Source organism: Bos mutus, chromosome 10, assembly GCF_027580195.1.
Source record: "Bos mutus isolate GX-2022 chromosome 10, NWIPB_WYAK_1.1, whole genome shotgun sequence".
In the NCBI taxonomy this organism is placed as follows: domain Eukaryota; kingdom Metazoa; phylum Chordata; class Mammalia; order Artiodactyla; family Bovidae; genus Bos; species Bos mutus.
The window spans coordinates 17361719-17389421 of record NC_091626.1 but is presented as its reverse complement, the minus strand read 5'-3'; the positions used below and the strand labels follow the sequence as shown (position 1 = coordinate 17389421).

The 27703-nt window shown below is 38.1% G+C and overlaps 1 protein-coding gene across 4 annotated transcripts in view; it reads right to left on the bottom strand.

Annotated features, from left to right (window-relative positions):
• LRRC49 (leucine rich repeat containing 49) overlaps nt 1-27703 on the bottom strand; it is a 149449-nt gene that overhangs the window by 39981 nt on the left and 81765 nt on the right. For all 4 annotated transcript variants that reach the window (XM_070378500.1, XM_005911159.3, XM_005911160.2 and 1 more), the window contains 3 exons: nt 27001-27148; nt 7094-7177; nt 3448-3608 (listed from right to left, as the gene is read on the bottom strand). In XM_070378500.1, coding sequence (XP_070234601.1) covers nt 3448-3608; nt 7094-7177; nt 27001-27148 — 393 coding nt within the window. The remainder of the gene's footprint in view (nt 1-3447; nt 3609-7093; nt 7178-27000; nt 27149-27703) is intronic.

The following is a 27703-nucleotide window of genomic DNA, read 5'->3' as shown; positions in this document are numbered from 1 at the left end:
TTCCTATTTGGAACCAGTCTGTTGTTCCATGTCCAGTTCTAACTGTTGCTTCCTGACCTGCATACAGATTTCTCAAGAGGCAGGTCAGGTGGTCTGGTATTCCCATCTCTTTCAGAATTTTCCACAGTTTATTGTGATCCACACAGTCAAAGGCTTTGGCATAGTCAATAAAGCAGAAATAGATGTTTTTCTGGAACTCTCTTGCTTTTTCCATGATCCAGCAGATGTTGGCAATTTGATCTCTGGTTCCTCTGCCTTTTCTAAAACCAGCTTGAACATCTGGAAGTTCACGGTTCATGTATTGCTGAAGCCTGGCTTGGAGAATTTTGAGCATTACTTTACTAGCATTGAGATGAGTGCAATTATGCGGTAGTTTGAGCATTCTTTGGCATTGCCTTTCTTTGGGATTGGAATGAAAACTGACCTTTTCCAGTCCTGTGGCCACTGCTGAGTTTTCCAAATTTGCTGGTACATTGAGTGCAGCACTTTCACAGCATCATCTTTCAGGATTTGAAATAGGTCAACTGGAATTCCATCACCTCCACTAGCTTTATTCGTAGTGATGCTTCCTAAGGCCCACTTAACTTCACATTCCAGGATGTCTGGCTCTAGGTGCGTGATCACACCATCGTGATTATCTGGGTAGTGAAGATCTTTTTTGTACAGTTCTTCTGTATTCTTGTCATCTCTTCTTAATATCTTCTGCTTCTGTTAGGTCCATACCATTTCTGTCCTTTATCGAGCCTATCTTTGCATGAAAGAACTAACTTCCTTTAGTTCCTCAGAATTTTCCTTCAACATCTCAACACTTCCCTAGTTAGCTCCCTAGTATACTTGAAAAATGTAGAGATATACCATGATTTTTAAAGTGATGATTTATTATCTTACAAATGTTAATCCTACTGATATAAACAACTTAAATACCATTTGAAGAAGGTTCTTAACTTTTCATTTAAATGATTTTAAAGCTCATATGTAAGAACAAGTGTGTGAGAATTGAAACTTTGAAAATAGTGAAAGCATATTTCCCTTACTAGATATTAAAACTATAAAATGACAATAATCAAAATAGTCTGGTATTGGCATTAAAACAGATAAGTAGGTTAGTGAAATGGAATAGAAAGTTCAGAAATATATCCAGTATTTATGGGAACTTAATATAAGATGAAATGACATTCTCATTACAAAAGAGAATAATTTAATTGAGGAATGCTATTAGAAAACTGACTAGTCAATTGGAATGGAATCAAGTTAGGCTCTTACCTAACACCATATATAAAAATAAAATTGATGTATTAAAGGAGGAATTTTAAAACCTTATTAAAATCTTAGAATAAAATTTATAAGGTCATTTGGATAAACTTGGAACTAGGAATCCTTCTTAAGGTAGAAAAAATATTTTTAAAGAAAAGATAAATCAGAAATAGAACTAATGGGTAGTATTTCATAAATCTAAAGCCCAATGACATAAAGTTTTAATTTTATAAAGTATAGTTATATACAAGTAGAATTATTTTGACATTTAAATAATATTAAATAAAGTTTCAGGACAATATAAGTGATATATCCATTATATAAGTTATCACTTAATTAAAATGTTAATTCTTATTTCCTTATTTTTCTAGCTGAAAGATCTGAGAAACTCTACATGTGGATACCCAAGTGAGGTGAAGGAGGTATGCTGGTCAATATAAATTAATCTTATAACTAAAACTGCTAAAGTATGTCTGTCTTTAAAATATATGTCAAACTCTAACTACAGTAAACTTCCAAAATATTATTCTAATTCCTCTTAAATGACTGTTGATTACACTCTTCATATATGGAAAGCTGAAAGAATACTGGCTGAAAAGCTGAAATAAAAGCTATATTATATTTAGTTTGAAATGTGTTTCAGAATTTGGTCAGGTCATTAGATAACTGTGCATCAAATGAAACAAAACTGAAGTGCATTCTATCTTTGAGTTTTAGCTTTTCTTTTTAAATTGTATATATATACACACACATTTTTAAATGACACACAAACTATGAAGTTATATATGCTTTATATTCCTCTCATTGACTTGATTCTAGTATGCCTGTATGAGAAGAAGGGAAATATGTTAAGCCTAGATAGTGTCCTCAGATTTGTTCATAAACCAAGGGATATGTGTTATATGATCTGTATGTCATAGAAGGAAAAGGCTGTGAGCCACTGGAAAAGACAGATACTATAGATTGCAACTGGAGTAACTATTTATGTTTTATGCCAAATTGCTTAACACTGATAGTTAAGTAGTAAGGATTTGTGCTAGCTAATGGGGAAACAACAAAGGTTAACACAATCAGGATTTTACATTCTAGTGGGGAAGACAGATACAAAACAACTATTCATGTTGTTGTTCAGTCGCTAAGTTGTGTCCGACTGTGCGACCCCATGGACTATATAGCACGACAGGCCCCTGTGTCCTTCACTGTCTCCTGGAGTTTGTTCAAATTCATGTCCGTTGAGTTGGTGATGCCATCCAACCATCTCATCCTCTGCTGCCCTCTTCTCCTTTTTTCTAACTACCCAGTGGTTATTAATGCTCATAAGTGCTAACAAGGGGAAGTGCAGAGTACTGGGAGAAAAAAAGGTATCTGATCTAGCCCACCCTCTGGGAAGTCATTAGGAAAGACTTTTCAGGGGAAGTGAGGGAATTCATTGAGAAAAAATGAATTTGGGAATTGGGAATTTGGGAATTGGGAATTCATTGGGAATTTGGGAATTGGGAAATTGGGAATTGGGAAATTGGGAAATTGGGAATTGGGAATTCATTGAGAAAAAAAGGTATCTGATCTAGCCCACTCTCTGGGAAGTCATTAGGAAAGACTTTTCAGGGGAAGTGAGGGTTGAAGTCAAGATCTCCAGGCTGAACTGCAGTTAGCCAGGGCAGGGTGAAGGAAGCAGGGCAGGGGAGAATAGATCTGTTTGTAGAAGAAGGGTTCTAAGGTAGGATGTTTTTGGGAATTGGGAATCACTGAGGCTGCAGCACAAGAACAGAATGGCTGATACTATGGGACAAGATAGGTAAGGTGGGTAGATGGCCTTACAGGCTATATTAAGTAATCTAGATTTATTCCTAAGAAAAATAAAAAACTACTAAAGGGTTCTGGCAACCCACTCCAGTACTCTTGCCTGGAGAATCCCATGGAGGGAGGAGGCTGGTAGGCTACAGTCCATGGGGTCGCAGAGTCGGACAAGATTGAGCGACTTCACTTTCACTTTCACTTTCAAAGCGTTCTTAAATTAGGGGCAAGCCTATATTTTCAATAGTTTCACCTTAACTTTTAAAACCTATTGCTAATTTCAGTAGGTTTTCTTAAGAAAACTATTTTAAAATAATTATATGTAAAATATTTCCCCATTTCTGCTCCAAATTCATTTCTCCAAAGATACTAATATCCCAAAAGAACACCACTGCATACCCTGCTTCCTCTGGAAATGTAGAGACGGTGCTTCCATCGTTCTGACAGTGGTCCTGAGAGTCAGAATCTCTTCTGTCTTGATTTATAGCAATACTGGTTATTCGATGCTGTTGCAAGTCCCACTTTCGAGCTACATTGTTAATTGTTAACCTTTTCTTCTCCTATGAAAAAGTTCATTGTGACAAGAATTACATAATGCCATTTCTGTAGCAGGAGAATCCAAGGAGCATATTGTTTGTACTACTTATCACATCTTTAAAAGGAGTCAATTACTTAAAGCAGCTACCAAATATGTATTCTAAAACATGGTATAAGCAGCCTTTATTCAACCTATGCATTCAAACATCTCAAAAATGCTCTATTATTCTTAAAAAAAGTATATACAAATAACAATTACTCCCACTGGACATAAAAAAATTTCACTATTTACAGGTTTAACTTGATGGAAATTGATATACTCAAATGTTACATTTGCATGTGTGCTAAGTTGCTTTAGTCATGTCCTACTTCTTGCAACCCATGAATTGTAGCCTTCCAGGCTCCTCTGTCCATGGGATTGTCCAAGAAAGAATACTGGGGTGGGTTTCCACTTCCTCCTCCAGGGGACTCAAGTGTTATGTGAAGTTTAAATTATGTCTTTGTGCTTAAAGATAGTAAGAAAACCTGACAATATTTTAATCTTTTTAACCAATAATTATGGCAAATATGGTGGAGTGATCTCGGAGAGAGGGAGAAAAGAGAGATTGATCAGTGTTTTAAGCTTCACAGTATAAATTACAATGTCTGAAAATTAACAAACATATATAGACTATTAAAAGAAATTGTACTAGGTTGAAACATTTCTAGATAACTAGTAGCATCTTAGATTATCCATTATCAAACCTCGTAACTCAGATGGTAAAGAATCTGCCCACAATTCGGGAGGCCCGGGTTCAATCCCTGGGTAGGGAGGATCTCCTGGAGGAGGAAATGGTAACCCATTCCAGTATTCTTGCCTGGAGAATCCCATGGACTGAGGATCCTGGTAGGTTACAGTCCATATGGCCACAAAGAGTCAGATATGACTGAGCAACTAACACAACTTCTAAATGGTATGTTGATTAAATCAGAGTGCTGAAAATAGACACCTCCCTTTTTATCTTTACTCAGAGAACAATCATCTAGTGAAAAATCATCGGTGTGATACTGCCCCTCTTCATCTGCTCCCTTTGGAACCAGGGAAGGCTGTCGGGAAGATTCTCTGCCCGTTCCCTCAGCGCATCCACACATGCAGAACACTTATGTTTAGCTCCACTTCTCTGCCTTCCAAAATTTTAGATGTAGAAATGGCACTGTTTAGGAATTAAAACTGGTGACAAAGCTTAATTACAACTAAACATTTTTAAAGTTCTATTTCTGCGTTTAAAAATGTCTTTAACATGGGTTCTTTTTTCTATTGCTTGGTATTTGAAATGTGTTTATATAATTAAATGGGTTCCACTTAGTATGTGTATACTTCTAAGACTTCTTGACATTTTATGTATGTCCTTATCTAAAGCAAGAAGGCATTTGACATTCTACTATAAATTTCCCCCCCAAATCTATGATAAGAAGGCATCTTATCTTAAAGGATTCTATTTCAATTATTTGCAGATGACTTGGGACAACCCAATTCTTAATCTACACAATACCATTATTTTCACTCAGTGCCAAGGCTATTTTGAAAGAGGCAGGGGCAGTGAGTTAATGGCAGATGGCTATCATGCTGACGCCATGCATGTGGCTTTCTGGCTGACTTGGAGTTGGCAAAAATAAATATTCTTAATGAGGTAGATGTAGCAGTGCTTAGAAAAAAGGCACAAAAGTATACACCACTCAGTATGTTAAATTTATAACAAGATACTCTGAAAACGCAAGCACTTTTCTATACCAACCCCAAAGTTAAGCTTTCTTTAACTGAGTTGTTAAAATCAGATCAACCCCAGGCTGACAAAGAAAATGGGTATTTTCACCGAAGTCAAGAAAAGGGAAGATATAGTTTAAAACAAGAGTGCAATCTGGGGTCAGGTGGGGACCACTGACTGGTTAGAGGGGCCAGCAAGGGCTCTAAGTGCCTGTGGGGCAGGAAAAAGAAGAACAAAGGAAAGACAAATATTCTATAAGGCAAAAGAGGGTTCCCCTCCCAAAAAAAATTTATGTTCAAAGATCATGGATGCATCTGGCATATTAGTACAATCACGACTATAGCTAGAGGACAGTCTGTCAAATTTGTGTTAAAGTGATAGTTATTTTAGAAGATGCCAACTTTCAGCTTCTGCCACTTGAGTCTATTCTTTATAAACCAAGCAATACCACACCAGTATATGTCATCACTATCACTTCCATTCATTTTAAAGATTGAAAAGAAAATAGAAAGATAGAAAAGCAACAGGACTAAAGATGGATGTCTATACACCCTTCCTGTCCCTCAGAAACAGCAGTCCCCAACATTTTTGGGTACTGGAGACGAGTTTAATGGAAGACAATCTTTTCATGGACCAGGATGGGGGGCGTGGTTTGGGGAATGTTCAAGTACATTGTATTTATTGTGTGCTTTATTTCTAAATTATCATACATTGTGATATATAATGAAATAATTATACATCTCATGGAATGCAGGATCAGTGGGAGCTCTAAGTTTGTTTTCCTGCAACCAGACAGTCCCATCTGGGGGTGATGGAAGACACTGACATCTCAACTGAGATGAACAGCTATAAACACAGATGAAGCCTCGGTCGTTTGCCTGCCACTCACCTCCTGCTGTGTGGCCCAGTTCCTAATAGAGTGGAGCTGAGAGGACTTGGGACCAAGTTTGTTTTGTTTGTTAATTTAGGAGTAGTTTTCACAAAGTAAAACACACAGATTCAAGTGTACTCTTCGATCAGTTCTGACAAATGCATAAATGTTAACCTGTAACATTTCCATCACCCCAGTAAGTTCTCTTGTTTCCTAAGTTTGCTATATGTAACTTTGTTATCCCGAAAACCTTTTAAGGACAGTAATATCTGATATGCTAAATCATTTCAAACAAGTTCAAAAAAACCTTTAATTTCTATACTCCTCAAAATCTCTACCACCTCTCTAATGGAGAAGCTAACAAAGATTTTTTTTAATTTAAAAAGCCATCGGATCATTTTGATATTTGGCAAAACTAATACAATTATGTAAAGTTTAAAAATAAAATAAAATAAAAATAAATAAATAAAAAGCCATCAAAAAAATAAACCCATGTAGCAGAGCTTGTTAAAATATATCACTAAAGATGACAGTTTACTACAGTGGTTTCCAAAATGAAATTTAAATGCCAGGAGGATATACAAGGTGATGTACTGGTGTGGAAATAAGGTTAACTTCTGTTATATATATATACTTTAATCTCTTCCTTTTATAATTTCTCATTTTCGCATTTATTTTATATTGTACATTACATTATATTGTATTTCAGAAGTACAGGATTTTTTATGTTTTAAGGGTGTCTGTTTATTAAAAACACTATCAAAAGGAATGAAAAATTTGCAGTTTGGAAACCACTTTTCTAGCTGATTAGCAAGCTAGCTTCAGTATGTGTGAGTGTGTGTACGTGTGTGTGTGTGCACACATACATGAATGTAGACACCAGAGACAATACCTTAAGCAAAGATTGCTTTTGACTTTCCCGCTTCTTCTCTTCCTCTTTTTTGGCTACAACAGATGCCATACGCCTTTCTTCTTCCTAAAAGAAAAATGTAAAAAAGTATTGTTAAGTATTTAACCTTTTTTGATGCTAAATATCTTCAGTTCTCCAAGTCTGATTTTCTTTGTGAGAGCCATACTACTTGCTAATAGGAAATATGCCCTCAAAGAAAAAGTCAGTGTGTTCCTCTTTATTTTCTTCTTCCAACTTAATTTGAAAAGAAAACTGTGCATTCTTAACTCTACTCCCAACTCTTGATGTGAGATAAACCTAAATAATACAAGAAAAAGACTGAGAAGAGAAAGAAGAAAGGGAGAGCAGGGGGCTTCCCTGGTGGCTCAGTGGTAAAGAATTCACCTGCTAATGCAGGAGACATGGGTTACGGTTCAATCCCTGGTCCAGGAAGATTCCACATGTCATGAAGCAACTAAGCCCGCGTGCCACAACTATTGAGCTTGTGCTCTAAAGCCTGCGAAACGCAACTATCGAACCTACGTGCCACCACGACCGAAGCCTGCATGCCCTAAAGCCCACGCTCCGCAACAAGAGCAGCCACTGCAATGAGAAGCCCGTGCACCACAACTGAGAGTGCCCCCACTCACACAACTAGAGAAAGCCACGCACAGCAGCCAAGACCCTGAACAATCAGACATAAATTAATAAGATTATAACAAAAGGGAGTGCGATGCAGGACTGTATAACTTTTCTTTGTACTGTAGTTTTACATGGAGATTTTTAATAAAGTTTTTATCATGAAGATGAAAATCATGCTTCTAACAATCTATTTAATTTATTGTTGCAAAGCAGAGTTTTTTTTAAATGACAATACAATTGTGAAAGCTTTTAAAAAATTTCTATGGATATTAATAAATTATTCTCCATTAATATCATTACTTTGTTTTAAAGTTGATTTGGCCAGTCTAATTTCTTCCATTCTAAAAACTATGAAACTTTACTGTAATAACATTACAGTTTAGAAAAACTTTTAAAAAGTAGTCATAATCCCAAAACCCTAACTCAAATATCATAATTTTTCCATCACATTATGATATTCACTATAAACAAATTTTTAAATGTTGCAATCTGCATATACAATCTGGATCATGATTTTTCACCCTAAGGATTGGAAAATTTTTAATAAAGTAAATTATAGGCATGTAACTCATAATTTTAATATCAAAAGATTTGATATTAAAATGATGTCATAATTTGAGAAAACAATTTCTTCATGAAAGACAAACTTGAAAATATCTTCAGAGACAGAAAACTATAAAAAGTAATTCAGTACATTTGAAGGAGAACATTTTCAGAAATACAATTTATAAAACCTGAAATTAAAAATTTAATGGAAGTGAGTTGAAGAGTAGAATGCTCTCATACCACCCTATAATTGCCAGTCATAGCCCTTAACCTCTTTCATTTAAATTATCTCTGGTACTATCTCTTCTCTTTCCTGCAAATAGATAGCTCCATGAAGGTATGGACCATATCAGCTACCCAGCACATAGTAGATATGCAGTAAATATAATATTCAAAGAATGAATTATTAAATGTACATCTCTATGACTGTGACTGTGTAAGTTCCTCAGTTGTGTCTGACTCTTTGTGACCCCATGAACTGTAGCCTGCCAGGCTCTTCTGTCCATGGGATTCTCCAGGCAAGAATACTGGAGTGAGTTGCCATTCCCTTCTCCAGGGGATCTTCCCAACCCAGGGATCAAATTCAGGTCTCCTGATTTGCAGGCAGATCTGAGCCACTGGCTCCTGATCTGAGCCACAGGGAAGCCCACAACTGTTCAATAATTTCCTAAAACTGAAACCATTAAATCAAATGGTAGACATATTTCTAGGGCTTTTGCTGTGTTTGCAAAAGTACTCCATAAGTGTAGTACTAATTTATATTTCTACCAGAAGTTAACACTTGATTTAAAATATAATGGATAGTCACAAGAGTTGTTCACCAAATATTCCTATGTCTTCTTACATCCTGGCCATATAGTCAGATGGCACTTCATGTCCTCTTAAAGTCAGGTGTGGTCATGTGAATTGCTTTGGCCAATGTCGTATGGACAAAAGTGATATGTGTTACTTCTGGGTAGAAAATTTCAAAGACAATGTATGATTTGGCTATTTCCTCTCTCACTGCTGGTACAGAATTTGCAAAGCTCCAAAGGATGGGCACTTTGAAGGCCTTGGTCGTGGAATGAGGACAACACAGAGTAAAGTTCTCAGACCACATAAAATGGACAGACTGATAGCATGAGCATGAAATAAGCTTTGTTGGTTTAATCCACTGAGATTAGAGAAGTTGTTACTGTAAGATGGAGAAGCTCTAAACAGCAAAAACAAGACCTGGAGCTGAACTCCTTATTGCAAAATTCAGCCTTAAACTGAAGAAAGTAGGGAAAACCACAAGACTTTTCAGATATGATCTAAATCAAATCCCTTATAATTATACAGTAGAGGTGACAAATAAATTCAAAGGATTAGATTTGGTAGACAGAATGCCTGAAGAACTATGGACAGAGGTTTGTAACATTGTATAGGAAGAAAAGAAATGCAAGAAGGCAAACTGGTTGTCTGAGGAGGCCTTACAAATAGCTGAGAAAAGAAGAGAGGCAAAAGCCAAAGGAGAAAGGGAAAGATATAGCCAAGTGAATGCGGAGATTCAGAGAATAGCAAGGAGAGATAAGAAAGCCTTCTTAAGTGAACAATGCAAAAAAATAGAGGAAAACAATAGAATGGGAAAGACTAGAGATCTTGTCAAAAATATTAGAGATACCAAGAGAACATTTCATGCAAAGATGGGCACAATAAAGAACAGAAACAGCAAAGACCTAACAGAAGTAAAAGAGATTAAGAAGAAGTGGCAAGAATATACAGAAGAGCTATAGAAGAAAGGTCTTAATGACCCAGATAACCACAATGGTGTGGTCACTCACCTAGAGCCAGACATCCTGGAGTGTGAAGTTAAGTGAGCCTTAGGAACAATTACTATGAACAAAGCTAGTGGAGGTGATAGAATTCCAGGTGAGCTATTTCAAATGCTAAAAGCTGATGCTGTGAAAGTGCTGCATTCAATATGCCAGCAAATTTGGAAAACTCAGCAGTGGCCACAGGACTGGAAAAGGTCAGTTTTCATTCCAATCCCAGAGAAGGGCAAGGCCAATGAATGTTCAAACTACCATGTGATTGTGGTCATTTCACATGCTATCAAAGTAATGTTCAAAATCCTTCAAGCTAGGCTTCAGTGGTATTTAAACCGAGAACTTCCAGATGTTCAAGCTGGATTTAGAAAAGGCAGAGGAACTAGAGATCAAATTGCCAACATCTGTTGGATCATATAAAAAACAAAGGAATTCCAAAAACATATCTACTTCTGCTTCATTGACTACGCTAAAGTCTTTGACTGTGTGGATCACAACAAACTTCAAAATTCTTAAAGAGATGGGAATACCAGACCTTTTTACCTGTCTCCTGAGAAACTTGTATGCAGGTCAAGAAGCAACAGTTAGAACTGGACATGGAACAACTGACTGTTTCAAAATTGGGAAAGGAGTACATCAAGGCTACATTTTGTCACCCTGCTTTTTTAACTTCTGTGCAAAATGCCAGGCTGGATGACTCACAAGCTGAAATCAAGATTGCTGGGAGAAATATCGACAACCTCAGATACGCAGATTATACCACCCTCATAGCAGAAAGTGAAGAGGAACTAAAGAGCCTCTGGTGAAGGTGGAAGAGGATACTGAAAAAGCTCTCAACATTCAAAAAAATGAAGATCATGGCATCTGGTCCCATCACTTCATGGCAAACAGATGGGGAAATAGTGAAAACAGTGACAGATTTTATTTTCTTGGGCTCTAAAATCACTATGGACAGTGACTGCAGCCATGAAATTAAAAGACACTTACTCATTGGAAGAAAAGTTATGACAAACATAGACAGTATATTAAAAACTAGAGACTCCTTTTGCCCTCATAGGTCTGTGTAGTCAAAGCTCTGGTTTTTCCAGTAGGCATGTATAGATGTGAGAGTTGAACCATAAAGAAGACTGAGTGCTGAAGAATTGATGCCTTTGATCTGTGGTGCTGGAGAAGATTCTTGAGAGTCCCTTGGACAGTAAGGAGATCAAACCAGTCAATCCTAGAGGAAATCAGTACTGAATATTCATTGGAAGGACTGATGATGAAAATGAATCTCCAATACCTTGGCCACCTGATGTGAAGAGCTGACTTACTGGAAAAGACCCTGATGCTGGGAAAGATTGAGGGCAAGAGGAGAAGGAGGTGGCAAAGGATGAGATGCTTAGATAACATCACTGACTCAATGGACATGAGTTTGAGCAAACTCCAGGTGATAGTGAAGGACAGGTAAGCCTGGTGTGCTGTGGTCCATGGGGTCGCAAAGAGTCAGATACAACTCAGTGACTGAACAACAACAGCCTAGAGCATCCTGATCAGTATATACATTAGAATTAGAATTAAGGAAAGTCAAAGAGGCACAAAAATGTATTCTAGGGTGTGAGCCATTATAAATGCTCCTGAAAACAAAGGACTTAGACTAAAGAAGTAAATAAAAAATACACAAAGCAAACTATCTCCGAGTTAAAAAGGTAATCAGAAATACATCCACTGGAGGACTCAAATTTTAAAAATGAGGAAATGAACAATGAGAAGTTTAGAAACTTATACAAGGTCAAAGCCAGGATCAGAACCAGGGGTCATTGGTGAGAAATGGGGTTTGCATTTTTATAATCAGGATATATTTATATGTGTTTTACTGGCTTTAGACAGATGAAAAAAGTGAGGTCAAAATTTAGCAGTAATCTGCCATACAATTTAGTTCTTTAAAAGGGAATGAAAATTTATGTGATTTTTGGTGAATTTAAAGTATATTTGACAATATGGAAAATAGTTGTTCTTAATGTTTAAAGGCTGAACAGAGGTAATGAGGAGAAATAAACTAAATAAGAAATTCAGAACCTTGGTTCCTAGTTTCATAAAATAGCTGAATTAATAACCACATTAAACTCTTTTGTTCAGTAGATGTTGATTTAGTACCTATTAAGTATAACCTGTTTCAGAAAAAAACTTAAAAAGAACAAAATATATTGATGGTCAATTGTTGACTCGTGTATTGAATGTGAACTAGAAACAGATTGGTTATTCAAAGAGCCAATTTTAAGCAGTACTGGAAACTGTATGGGTCACGTACTATACATACTTAATGGATGATTTCATTAGATTTGCAAAAAGAATCTGAGCTTCTATTAAAGGCAGGAGGACTTTAAAAGGAAAGTTAACCCAGGAAAACTGGATAGATGCCAAATCAATTCAAATATTCAATGTTTTAAAAATGTATAAATATGATGACTGTATTTCAGCCCAAATAATTACAGAGTAACTAAAGTTAGAAACAAAAATAAACCCCTTTAATTGTAAAGATAAGCTATAAACCTGTTGGTAAGAAGGAAAAAAATTGTAAAATTCAGGCATCTTCATGATAATAATCCAATTTCTGTGACAAAAACCATATCCTTTATGTAGCAAAAGAAAGAGATCTACCTGGCCTGAAAATAGACATACACTTTCCTCATTACTGTGGTTTGTCATGAAGACCCAATACAGAAACAGGTTTAAATTAATTAAGAAGCATAGTGATTTAACAGAGAAAGAAATGGCAACCCACTCCAGTATTCTTGCCTAGAGAATCCCATGGACAGAGGAGCCTGGTGGACTGCCGTCTGCGGGGTCACACAGAGTTGGACACGACTGAAGCGACTTAGCAGCAGCTAAGCAGTGATTTAATAGGTATTTAATAACTTACATTATACACTCTTAGCAGACTTCTAAGGCTCTAAAACAATGAATTTATTACATGAGAAGACATTTTGCTGCAAAATAAATAATAGCAGTCCTAATATAATCAGCAATTTATTATGTGGAATTTTAAAAACAATGGCAATGTGGGTTTTTTAACCATATACTTTAAATAGTTATTCAAGACATTGTTTTCCTTGACTATACTAAATATTAAAACAGACTAAAATTACAGAGCTTTTGTCTAGAGGAGAATGTTCTTTATTTTTCTTTCAATCTTTTTTTCTTAACAGAGAAAACAGATGTTTCCAGGGTCATAGTTAATGTCAGAATGAAGATTAGAAGCTATATCACTTGACTTCTACTGGCCCATGGATAATAGTCATATTATACATTCAGTTCAGTTCAGTTCAGTCGCTCAGTCATGTCCAACTCTTTGTGACCCCATGGACTGCAGTACGCCAGACTTCCCTGTCCATCACCAATGCCTGGAGCCTACTCAAACTCATGTCCATTGAGTCGGTGATGCCATCCAACTATGTCATCCTGTGTCATCCCCTTCTCCTCCTGCCTTCAATCTTTCCCAGCATCAGGGTCTTTTTCAATTGGTTGGTTCTTTACATCAGGTGGCCAAAGTAATGTAGTTTCAGCTTCAGCATCAGTCCTTCCAATGATTATTCAGGACTGATTTCCTTCAGGATGAACTGGTTGGATCTCCTTGTAGTCCAAGGGACTCTCAAGAGTCTTCTCCAACAATACAGTTCAAAAGCATCAATTCTTAGGTGCTCAGCTTTCTTTATAGTCCAACTCTCACATCCATCCATATATGACTACTGGAAAAACTATAGCTTTGACTAGACTGACTTTTGTTGGTAAAGTAATGTCCCTGCTTTTTAATATGCTGTCTAGGTTGGTCATAGCCTTTCTTCCAAGGAGCAAGCTTCTTCTAATTTCATGGCTGCTGTCACCATCTGCAGTGATTTTGGAGCCCAAGAAAATAAAGTCACTGTTTCCATTGTTTCCCCATCTATTTGTCATGAAGTGATGGGACCGGATGCTGTGATCTTAGTTTTCAGAATGTTGAGCTTTATGCCAACTTTCTCACTCTCCTCTTTCACTTTCATCAAGAGGCTCTTTAGTTCTTCTTCACTTTCTGCCATAAGGGTGGTGTCATCTGCATATCTGAGATTATAGATATTTCTCCTGACAATCTTCATTTCAGCTTGTGTTTCATCCAGCCCGGCATTTTGCATGATGTATGCTACATATAAGTTAAATAAGCAGGATTTCAATATACAGCCTTGATGTACTCCTTTCCTGATTTGGAACCAGTCTATTGTTCCATATCTAGTTCTGTTGCTTCCTGACCTGCATACAGATTTCTCAGGAGGCAGGTCAGGTGGCCTGGTATTCCCATCTCTTTGAAGAATTTTCCAGTTTGTTGCGATCCACACAGTCAAAGCTTTGGCATAGTCAATAAAGCAGAAGTAGATGTTTTTCTGGAACTCTCTTGCTTTTTCGATGATCCAAAGGATACTGGCAATTTGATATCTGGTTCCTCTGTCTTTTCTAAATGCAGTTCAAGCTGGAACATCTGGAAGTTCCTGGTTCATGTACTGTTGAAGCCTGGCTTGGAGAATTTGTAGAATTACTTTGCTAGTGTGTGAGATGAGTGCAATTGTGCGGTAGTCTGAACATTCTTTGGCATTGCCTTTCTTTGAGATTGGAATGAAAACTGACCTTTTCTAGTCCTGTGGCCACTGCTGAGTTTTCCAAATGTGCTGGCATATTGAGTGCAGCTCTTTCACAGCATCATCTTCTAGGATTTGAAATAGCTCAACTGGAATTCCATCACTTCCACTAGTTTTGTTCGTAGTGATGCTTCCCTCCTCCATCTTGTTTGCAACCCCCATACTACACATTAGGGGAGAAAAAGCCAGAACAGGATAGGTTATACCACCATAATAACTTTAAAACTCACACTGGCTTACAATAAGAAAAGTTTGTTTCTTAATCATGCAAAGAACACCCCAACTGTTCTCCATGTAGTAGGCTAAGTGTTCCTAGGTATGACTTGATGGCATCTTTGACTCAATATATGCTTTCACAATGACCACCACATGGGAGAAAAGCCCAGAAAATTGCACTTTGGCCTTTAAATGCTTCTGTCTGAAAATTATGTACATTACTTCTGCTCACATTTCACTGACCAAAGCAAGGTGCATGACCACGTTTAACTCCATGGGAAAGGGAAATACCATCTTTCCACCTGGAAGACGTAAGAACACACTGGGGGCATTAGTCATGGCTACCACAACAGGACACTCACTTCCACCTCGGACAGGCTGCCTCATGTTTTGGAGAACAAATTGTAAACAAGTTCATATGAAGCCAAATACATGTGAGTTTGAGGTGGAAACTTTAGATACTGTGTCTACTTCAGAACTGTGAGAATAGCTCCTGCATTCACAAAATACTGCCTTGGAAATAAAAAATTCTGGGAGGTGGAATTTTCTATACAATGGTCCTTGTTCTAGTCCTTCAAAATGTGTCTATTTTAGAACTGCCATATGACCCAGCAATCTCACTGCTGGGCATACACTGAGGAAACCAGAATTGAAAGAGACACGTGTAACCCCAATGCTCATCACAGCACTGTTTATAATAGCCGGGACATGGAAGCAACCTTGATGTCCATCAGCAGACGAATGGATAAGAAAGCTGTGGTACATATACACAATGGAATATTACTCAGCTATTAAAAAGAATACATTTGAATCAGTACTAATGAGGTGGATGAAACTGGAGCCTATTATACAGAGTGAAGTAAGTCAGAAAGAAAAACACCAATACAGTATACTAACGCATATATATGGAATTTAGAAAGATGGTAACGATGACCCTATATGTGAGACAGCAAAAGAGACACAGATGTAAAGAACAGACTTTTGGACTCTGTGGGAGAAGGTGAAGGTGGGACAATTTGAGAGAAGAGCATTGAAACATGTATATTACCACATGTGAAATAGATTGCCAGTCCAGGTTCAATGCATGAGACAAGGCACTCAGGGTCAGTGCACTGGGATGACCCAGAGGGATGGGATGGGGAGGGAGGTGGGAGGGGAGTTCAGGATGGGGAACACATGTACACCCATGGCTGATTCATGTCAATGTATGGCAAAAATCACCACAATATTGTAAAGTAATTAGCCTCCAATTAAAATAAATTAATTTTTAAAAATGTGTCTATTCCTTCCTTTTTTGTACAGTCATAAAAATATTTGAAGACTACGGTAACATCTTCTTTGTCAATGAATTGTGCTAGGTTTTCTGGAAATGTTTGTTTGCAATCATCTTTCTAAAACTAATAGTTCAGGTATAATTTAACAAAGAAAAAATGGGACTATTGTCCATTTTTCTAAATTCTCTATTTCTATAAATGAATATTGTTTTAAGGCATATTAACTTTGAACAATCATATTTCATAATTAACTCAATTTGGACTTACCAATTTCAACGCAAGTCTTTTTCACACATGCTAATTCTCTTTCCCCCAACTCTGCATTTGGCTGAGAACTGTCATGTTTGTTGTTAAGAAGTTAAGTCTAGAATTTTCAATTTATCTATTTTTCATCTTGTGAAATTCTGCTTCTATTTATAGATTAGAAGTTGGAAAAGTTTTTATACAAAGAGCCAGATAGCAAATATCTAAAGCTTTGTGATCCATATAAAATCTCCAGCACATATTCTTTTTCACAGTGTTTCACAAATATAAAAACCATTCACAGCTTGAGAGCTATGAAAACAAACAAAACAAAAAAAAAAACCAAACAAAAAAAACAGGCTGTGGGGTGGATTTGGCTCACAGGCTGTAGTTTGCCAAACCTTGTTTTAGATTATTGAGCTTCTTTTGGATTCTGATTTGATCAACTGGTATATCAGGATTTCTAACTTCCCTAGTTTGTCATTTATATATTTTATTAGAATAATATAATGCTCTCAATTAGTCAATACTTAAACATGTTTAAGAGAATGAGACTGAGCAAAAAGCCTCACAACACCCCAGTACAGATTTCTCTGCAGATTGGCCATTAATCCATTAATTTCTGTTCTGTAGGTATAACTGAATCACAAATCCACTTAACTATGTTGTCATACAGTGGAGGTGAGAAATAGATTTAAGGGCCTAGATCTGATAGATAGAGTGCCTGATGAACTATAGAATGAGGTTCGTGACATTGTACAGGAGATAGGGATCAAGACCATTCCCATAGAAAAGAAATGCAAAAAAGCAAAATGGCTGTCTGAGGAGGCCTTACAAATAGCTGTGAAAAGAAGAGAAGTGAGAAGCAAAGGAGAAAAGGAAAGATAAAAACATCTGAATGCAGAGTTCCAAAGAATAGCAAGAAGAGATAAGAAAGCCTTCTTCAGCGATCAATGCAAAGAAATAGAGGAAAACAACAGAATGGGAAAGACTAGGGATCTCTTCAAGAAAATCAGAGATACCAAAGGAACATTTCATGCAAAGATGAGCTTGATAAAGGACAGAAATGGTATGGACCTAACAGAAGCAGAAGATATTAAGAAGAGATGGCAAGAATACAAAAGATCTTCACGACCCAGATAATCACGATGGTGTGATCACTCACCTAGAGCCAGACATCCTGGAATGTGAAGTCAAGTGGGTCTTAGGAAGCATCACTATGAACAAAGCTAGTGGAGGTGATGGAATTCCAGTTGAGCTATTCCAAATCCTGAAAGATGATGCTGTGAAAGTGCTGCACTCAATATGCCAGCAAATTTGGAAAACTCAGCAGTGGCCACAGGACTGGAAAAGGTCAGTTTTCATTCCAATCCCAAAGAAAGGCAATGCCAAAGAATGCTCAAACTACTGCACAATTGCACTCATCTCACACTCTAGTAAAGTAATGCTCAAAATTCTCCAAGCCAGGCTTCAGCAATACGTGAACCGTGAACTTCCTGATGTTCAAGCTGGTTTTAGAAAAGGCAGAGGAACCAGAGATCAAATTGCCAACATCTGCTGGATCATCAAAAAAGCAAGAGAGTTCCAGAAAAACACCTATTTCTGCTTTATTGACTATGCCAAAGCCTTTGACTGTGTGGATCACAATAAACTGTGGAAAATTCTTCAAGAGATGGGAATACCAGACCACCTGACATGCCTCCTGAGAAATTTGTATGCAGGTCAGGAAGCAACAGTTAGAACTGGACATGGAACAACAGACTGGTTCCAAATAGGAAAAGGAGTTCGTCAAGGCTGTATATTGTCACCCTGTTTATTTAACTTATATGCAGAGTACATCATGAGAAATGCTGGGCTGGAAGAAACACAAGCTGGAATCAAGATTGCCTGGAGAAATATCAATAACCTCAGATATGCAGATGACACCACCCTTATGGCAGAAAGTGAAGAGGAACTAAAAGCCTCTTGATGAAGGTGAAAGTGGAGAGTGAAAAAGTTGGCTTAAAGCTCAACATTCAGAAAACGAAGATCATGGCATCCAGTCCTACCACTTCATGGGAAATAGATGGGGAAACAGTGGAAACAGTGTCAGACTTTATTTTTCTGGGCTCCAAAATCACTGCAGATGGTGACTGCAGCATGAAGTTAAAAGACGCTTACTCCTTGGAAGGAAAGTTATGACCAACCTAGATAGGATATTCAAAAGCAGAGACATTACTTTGCCAACAAAGATCCGTCTAGTCAAGGCTATGGTTTTTCCTGTGGTCATGTATGGATGTGAGAGTTGGACTGTGAAGAAAGCTGAGCGCTGAAGAATTGATGCTTTTGAACTGTGGTGTTGGAGAAGACTCTTGAGAGTCCCTTGGACTGCAAGGAGATCCAACCAGTCCATTCTGAAGGAGATCAGCCCTGGGATTTCTTTGGAAGGAATGATGCTAAAGCTGAAACTCCAGTACTCTGGCCACCTCATGTGATGAGTTGACTCATTGGAAAAGACTCTGATGCTGGGAGGGATTGGGGCCAGGAGGAGAAGGGGACGACAGAGGATGAGATGGCTGGATGGCATCACTGACTCGATGGACATGAGTCTGAGTGAACTCCGGGAGTTGGTGATGGACAGGGAGGCCTGGCGTGCTGGGATTCATGGGGTCGCAAAGAGTCAGACACGACTGAGCGACTGATCTGATCTGATCTGATGTTGTCATACAATTTACTCAATGTGCTATCATAAAAGACTTCACTCAGTGCTTCGCTTAGATACCAAAACACTGCTCTCTATAGTATTCGTCTGAGAAGGTCTACTTATGATATCTAAAATAGTAACCTAATTTTGTCTGGCACAAATTATTGTTAGTGAACTAATAATGCCTCCTTGTGATCAATTCCTTAAGTACTAACAAATCATCTAAATAATCCAATTTAGATTTCTTTCATAACCTACATTCAAGTTTATTCTCATAATTTGCCACAATATTTTTTCTATCCAAGATAAAAAGAGAGATTAGTTTATCTTACCTTTTAGCTACTCTACTATTCTACACTGCTTTCAGATGTAACTTTCAAAGGCCTAGCAACTTATTCACTACATTTATTCACGGCTCTAGATCAAAGATTGGCAAATTCTAGCCCACAGATCAAATGCAGCATGCCATCTGTTTCCGTAAATAAAGTTTTATTGGAACACAGCCATGCTCACTTTTATGTATTGTTCATGCCTGCTTTTACTTTACAATGAGAGAGTTGAATAGCTTTCAACACAGACTGTATATCCCCCGAAGCCTAAAATATTTACTGTGAGGCCCTTTAGGCTATGTGCTCAGTTGTGTCAGACTCTTTGTGGCCCCACGGACTGTAGCCCGCCAGCGCTTCTCTGTCCATGAAATTTTTCTTTCATGTCAAGAATACTAGAGCGTGTTGCCATTTCCTACTTCAGGGGATCTTCCTGACCTAGGGATTAAAACTGCATCTCTTAGTCTCCTGCATCGGCAGGCAGATTCTTTACCACTAGTGCCACCTGGGAATCCCCATAACGACCTTTAGCCCCTAATAGGTCTGGATTCAAACTTTTTATTCACCTATCCAAGGCTTTATTTTCACTTTATTAATATCTATTTCTTCTCTTTACTGACTAAAAGTCATTCTTCCTAACAGAGATAAGAAAAGCAAAATAGGAATAGAGGCCAGCAACTCACATTATCTTGAGATACCATATTACCTCTTGCCATTCCTCTAGATCAGACCCCCCAGAAGCTCTTATCCTGACTAACCCTGCTTCTCATCTTATCACTCATCCTATCTTTCCCAATGTGTCCTCTGGGCTGCTACTCAGACAACCTTTTCAATAGGCAAATCCAATTTAGGTATCTTAAACTCTTCGAGAGTTTCCTACTATATTCAACACAAAAATCTAAACTCTTTCTTATGGCCTAAAACACCCTCTTCATGACTCAGCTTTTACTGGTCATGCATCCTTTTCCGGCTCCTCTTCTCACCTATGAACACTCAGTGCTCAGCCATGTTGAACCACTCTGAGTTGCTACATCCTCACACCCATCCTCACACACGCATTGTGCGTGCCTTCTCTCTCTCCAGAATACTTTCATACTGATATATTCTCCTTTGTCTCTGGCCCTCTTCAAGTCTCAAGTCAAGTATTTTCTCCTTTGGGATTTTTTTCTATTTCTCCAGTATACATAGGACAGCCTTGCTGTTTGATATCATGGTGCTGTGTGTGTGTGTGTGTGTGTGTATAAACATACACATATCTATTTATCAATCAATTTTATCTAACTAGTTTGTCACTTTGCATTATAATCTGGCTGCATGCCTGCCTCTGTACTTGACTGTAAGTAACTTGAGGCTGTTAATTACAATTCTGATCTTGTCATCTCTAGAGTCTAATACACACCCTAGAGCAGAAATTCCAAGGTGCCTAAGACTGTCTTAGGAATTTTTCCATGGTACCACTAGGTCAGAAAAAATATGTTAAAGCTCTGTTTATTAAGTAGTTAGTAAACAACAAGATTCATGTTCTAGCAACTTAGTGAAAGTCGCTTAGTCATGCCCGACTCTTTGCAACCCCAATGGAGTACACAGTCCATTGGATTTTCCAGGCCAGAATACTGGAGTGGGTAGCCATTCCCTTCCTCCAGGGGATCTTCCCAACGCAGGGATCGAACCTAGGTCTCCCACATTGCAGGCAGATTCTTTATCAGCTGAGCCACCAGGGAATCATTTCCAAAATAATAATTTAAGTTAAATAAAAAATACCATTCTTGAATAACCATAAAACTTACTAATGAAATGTGTGTATCTGTAAGGCATTACACAGCTTCTCAAATATGAGAATTAGATTGGATACTGTCACCCTCATTTCCTGCTCTACAGTGATTTTAGTATTTGTTTTCATCACAACGGTCACTGAAAGGCAGCTTGGCCAGGATATAATGCCATAGAGAGAAATACATTGTGACCGATGGTAAACTACCTTAAGCTAAGTTTTCTCAGGGTCTCACAGATATCAAATCTCATTGCCTTTTGCTTGAAAATTAAAAATTCTCCACAACACCCCTGCGAGTTCACTGCAGTATCTTTGGCACACTCTTTGGGGACCCAGAGCCACAGTACACACAAGTTCATGAGGTATCTATGTAATCCACTCCAGCTAGAAAACAGTAGCTATAGAACTGGCATCAATAAAATTTTCCAGCCAGATGGTAAATATTTCAGGGTCATAGGCTATATAGTTTCTTTAACAACTACTCAATTTTGCCAGTGTAGCCTTAAAGCAGATATAAACACATAAGTGAGTGGACATGATTGTGTTCTAATATAACTTTATTTACAAAAACAGGTGGCCCGCTCATGGGCTAGTGTTTGTCAATACTAGCCCAGGTTGAAAAATTTATAGAAAGTCTTTTACAAGGTATATTCTTTACAAATTAAAGTTACTAAAAAGGTATAAACAAAAGGTGAGACAAAATACCATGAGTCTATACTGATATGAATAAGTTAATAAACTGAAACTTTTATGAGGTACAGAATTACAGAAGTGTGATAGTATGATTTATTGTAAGAAATACATGTTTGATCTTCATCCCAGTTTCTGGCTCACAGCTCCTCAAACCCTGGGAATTTCCTCAGTGTGTAGAGTGATAAAGGCGTCTATTGTTTCATTAATGAGATGACGTTGGACCTCATCTAATGATGGAGGCTGGTTGCCAGGAGAACCAACCAGGCAATTAAGAAGGCTGGAACTTTCCATGGCACCCCCAGACCTCCAGGGAGAGAAGAGGAGCTGAAGGTTGAATCAATTGCCAATAGCCAATGATATAATCAATCATGACTATTTAATGAAGCCTGCATAAAAAATCCAAAGGGACAGGTTCACAGAGCTTCGGGGTTGGTGAAACCTGGACATCTGGGGAGAGTGGTATGCTCAGAAGCTCTTTGTCCCTTCCCACCAAGCCCTGTGCATCCCTTTCATCTGGTTGTTTCTGAGTTATATCATTTTACAATAAACCGGTGACCTAGTTAAGTACTGGGTTAGTCAAAAAGTTTGCTCAGGTTTTCCCATAAGTTGTTATGGAAAAACCCAAATAACCTTTTTGGCCAACCTAACAGTTTCTTCCAGTAGGTCAGAAGTACAGGTAATAACCTGGACTTGTTACTGGCATCTGGCAGAGCAGGGAGGGTACACGTGCAGTTTTCCAGACTGAGCCCTCAACCTGTGGAACCTGATGCTATCTCCAGGTGGATAGTGTCCAAATTGAATTCTTGAACACTGAGCTGGTGTTCTGAGAATTTCTTACTGGAGGTGTGAGGAACCCTGCCCTCCACGTTGGAAATTGAATCTCAGAACACCAAAAGAAAAGGGAATGGGAATAATTTCACATGCAGAAGCCTCACAGACACCATCTTAAAGTAAACAACATCAATAAAGATATACATATAAATTACAGAACACTCAATAGGATACAATAAGAGAAATGCAAAATCACTTGTGTGATATTAGGCCAAAAAGCTATAACTATTAATTAATCATTAGGAAACATCGACTAAAACTTTAATTAAGGGTCATTCTATAAAATAACTGACCTGTAATCTTCATAAATGTCAGTCATGAAGTCAAGGAAAGACTAGGAAACTGTTCAGGAAATATGGTGACAGCAGACACCTGACAACAAAATGTGCCTCTACGCAATGGATCATTCCAAACGGATCATTCTGCCCCGCAGAACATTATTAATATGCTTGGTAAAGTCTGAATGTGGTGTGAGGATTAGACACTAGCAATCATTCAACGTTTATTTCTTGATGGTGTTGGTTATACTGTTTACATGAGAGAATGTCTTTGCTTGCAAGATATACCATGAAGTATTCAGAGCACTTGGGGAATTGAGTTAGCAGCTTATTCTCAAATCGTTCAATAAAACAAAGTTCTTTGTACTGTACTTACAACTTTTCTGTAACTTTGAGATTATTTCCATTAAAATTTCTTGAATTTCTAAAATTAACAGTGGAGGAACAGATGCACAAGGATTGCTGCTCTATATTTAGCAGAAGAGCTGGCCCTCTCCCATCCCAGGGGATTTTCCTCATCTCCTTACCAAGCAAGCACATTCTAGGGAATTTACAAGGACAACGATTATAGATAGTATTGTTTGTTCTCCCTTATTTCAGACATGAAAGTGAAAAGTGTTAATTGCTCAGTTGTGTCAGATTGTTTGCAACCCCATGGACTGTAGCCCACCAGGCTCTCTTGTCCATGGAATTCTCCAGGCAAGAATACTGGAGTGGATAGCTCTTCCCTTCTCCAAGGGATCTTTCTGACCCAGGGATCAAACCCAGGTCTCCTGCATCGCAGGCAGATTCTTTACTGTCTGAGCCACCAGGGAAGCCCATTGATCCCTGGGTCCAGGAGAGCCCCTGGAGAAGGGAATGGCTCCCCATTCTAGTATTCTTGCCTGGAAAATTCCATGGACAGAGAAGCCTGGCAGGTTACAGTCCATGGGGTCACAAAGAGTTGGACATGACTATGACTGAACAACTAATACAACTTTCCTTTTATTTAAGGCATGGAAATGGGTAAATTTTACTCAACCCAAAAGTCTTTACTGAATATTACTACATTCTCAGCATTGTATGAGATAGAGAAGGAAAGAAAATAAACATGTATAAAACAACTCCATATATCAGGCAAGGAAGATGAAGAATGGCTTCTGTCCTTAAGGACCATATAAATTAGCTGAGTAGACAAGATTGACATAAATTTACTATGAGAAACACACAATATAATTACTAATTTATATAAATGGGTTAGCTTCATTTCTCACCCTGTGCATTGCAACCTCAACAGGAAAAGAGTACTAAAGATCCTTAACTAAGAAAGACAAGAAGAGAAGAGCAAAAGTATGAGACAGAGTGGCCAGTATAGATCCAAACAAACTGAGAAGACAAAGAATCTTTTCTCCATGCTGGAACAAAGACAGAGGTAGAACCCTAGAAGATTCCTAGTATTTATGAATTCATCAACACTTTGCCTGTTAGCCACCTTGATGTCCATAATATTCAGTTCAGTTCAGTCGCTCAGTCATGTCTGACTCTTTGCGACCCCATGAATCACAGCACACCAGGCCTCCCTGTCCATCACCAACTCCCGGAGTTTACCCAAACTCATGTCCATCAAGTCAGTGATACCATCCAGCCATCTCATCCTCTGTTGTCCCCTTCTCCTCCTGCCCCCAATCTCTCCCAGCATCAGAGTCTTTTCCAATGAGTCAACTCTTCGCATGAGGTAGCCAAAGTATTGGAGATTCAGCTTCAGCATCAGTCCTTTCAAAGAACACCCAGGACTGATTTCCTTTAGAATGGATTGGTTGGATTTCCTTGCAGTCCAAGGGACTCTCAAGAGTTTTCTCCAACACCACAGTGCAAAAACATCAATTCTTCAGCACTCAGCCTCTTCACAGTCCAACTCTCACATCCATACATGACCATTGGAAAAACCATAGCCTTGACTAGATGGACCTTTGTTGGCAAAGTAATGTCTCTGCTTTTGAATATGCTATCTAGGTTGGTCATAACTTTCCTTCCAAGGAGTAAGTGTCTTTTAATTTCATGGCTGCAATCACCATCTGCAGTGATTTTGGAGCACAAAAAAATAAAGGTAGAAATGTGAATGGCACACACTGTGAAACCAGTGGAGTCAACTGGCAATTGAATAAACCTAAGTGATCACTCAGAATCCACATCAGGGAATTTGTTGGCTTTCCAGTGGTTAGGACTCTGTGCTTTCACTGCTGAAGGTACAAGTTCAATCCCTGGCTGGGGAACTAAGAAACCAGCAGACACAAGATATAGACCAAAAAAAAAAAAAAAAAAAAAAATCCACATAGAATTAGCACAGTCTAAAAGTAAGAAAACAGTGGAAGTTTAGGATATTTTCTAGGTCAGAGATTATAAAACTGAGATCATTAACAGATATTTTCTGTTCCAATAAATTTCAGATGCAACAAAACAAATTCAGGCAAGTTTCTTTCTTATAGAACTTCTTAGAGGCTAAAGTATGCTTATGTGCATTGTACACCTAAAAGGAGGAGCACTATAAGCAGTTTTTCACTTAGCTCAGGAGCCATATAAAAACTTGTACTGTGAACAATGTCTACCATGGAGACAGAATGAATAAAAAAGGAGATAATTTGAGAAATATAGCATCAAAAGGAATAATAATAACAGCTGCAGATATGCAGGTGACACCACCCTTATGGCAGAAAGTGAAGAGGAACTAAAAGCCTCTTGATGAAAGTCAAAGTGGAGAGTGAAAAAGTTGGCTTAAAGTTCAACATTCAGAAAACGAAGATCACAGCATCTGGTCCCATCACTTCATGGGAAATAGATGGGGAAACAGTGGAAACAGTGTCAGACTTTATTTTTTTGGGCTCCAAAATCATGGCAGATGGTGACTGCAGCCATGAAATTAAAAGACGCTTACTCCTTGGAAGGAAAATTATGACCAACATACATAACATATTCGAAAGGAGAGACATTACTTTGCCAACAAAGGTTTGTTTAGTCAAGGCTATGGTTTTTCCTGTGGTCATGTATGGATGTGAGAGTTGGACTGTGAAGAAGGCTGAGCGCTGAAGAATTGATGCTTTTGCACTGTGGTGTTGGAGAAGACTCTTGAGAGTCACTTGGACTGCAAGGAGATCCAACCAGTCCATTCTGAAGGAGATCAGCCCTGGGATTTCTTTGGAAGGAATGATGATAAAGCTGAAACTCCAGTACTTTGGCCACCTCATGCTATGAGTTGACTCATTGGAAAAGACTCTGATGCTGGGAGGGATTGGGGGCAGGAGGAGAAGGGGATGACAGAGGATGAGATGGCTGGATGGCACCACTGACTCGATGGACGTGAGTCTCAGTGAACTCCGGGACTTGGTGATGGACAGGGAGGCCTGGCGTGCTGCGATTCATGGGTTCACAAAGAGTCGGACACGACTGAGCGACTGAACTGAACTCAACTAAACTGATTATGTTTCCTGGAAGATTCACACTGTTCTAAGGTTTAGTACTTAACTTTATCTTGACAAGCATCATATGACATACTTATGATCCCCATTTTACTTTGAGGAAAATTAGATAGAAAGGTTAAGTAAATGGTCAAAGGTCCAACGACTAGAAAGTGGTCAATCCAGGATTCAGACTCAAGCAATCTGGCTCCAGCACCCGTCTTAGCCATTACACTATGTAACTCACCAATGAAATCCTTACTCATCTATTCCAAAGTAAACGGGTAGTTGGATATTAAGCAAGAATGAAAAACAAGCATGATGATTAATTTCAACAGAAAACTAGGAACTTAATGCAGTGAAATTGGGAATATGGATAAGAGGTAAAACAGAAAGTTTCTCTTTATAATTATGAAGTATATAGTCATGATAATCCATATATTGTTAAAAATCAGCATATTAAGCAAAGAATATGCACTCTATATTCCTAGCCCTTGCTAAGTAAACCAATATGGTGAGCACTTGAGAAGAGTTCTCACTCACTGTGATTCTCTTCATGTCTAGCTGGCGCAGCTGCATCATATTCTGAAGGATTGTGTGCTTGTACCATGACTCTTGAGCTATGGGATTGCCATCAAAGGTGATGTCTGAGAGAGAAGTGGAATCAGCGAGGCAGCAAACACTCTCAAAACTGGAGGAGAGACAGAAACCAGGGGATTACTGTGAGCCCTTCAAATAACACTTCATTTTGTTTAACATACATTATTTTTTAGAACACCTTCAGATTTACAGAAAAACTGAGAAGACAGTTCAGAGTTCCCACATGCTCCAGACCAAGTTTCCTCTATTATTAACATCATGGATTAGTATACTTTTTACAATTAATGAACAAATATTGATATATTCTTACTAACTCAATATTTTATCCAGAGTTCTTTAGTTTTATCTAATGCCCCTTTCCAATTCCAGGACCCCATCCAAGATATCACATGACATTTAGTTGTAAGGTCTCCTTAGGCTCCTCTTGGCTGTGACATTTTTGATAACCTTGACAGTTTTGAGGAGCACTGATCTGTTATTCTGTAGACTGACCCTGTATTGGAATTTATCTGATTTTTTTCATGATTAGGATTACAGTAAAGTAAAGTAAAAAGTCGCTCAGTCGTGTCCAACTCTTTGTGACCCTAGGGACTATAGCCTACCAGGCTCCTCCATCCATGGGATTACACTACATACTATTAATTAA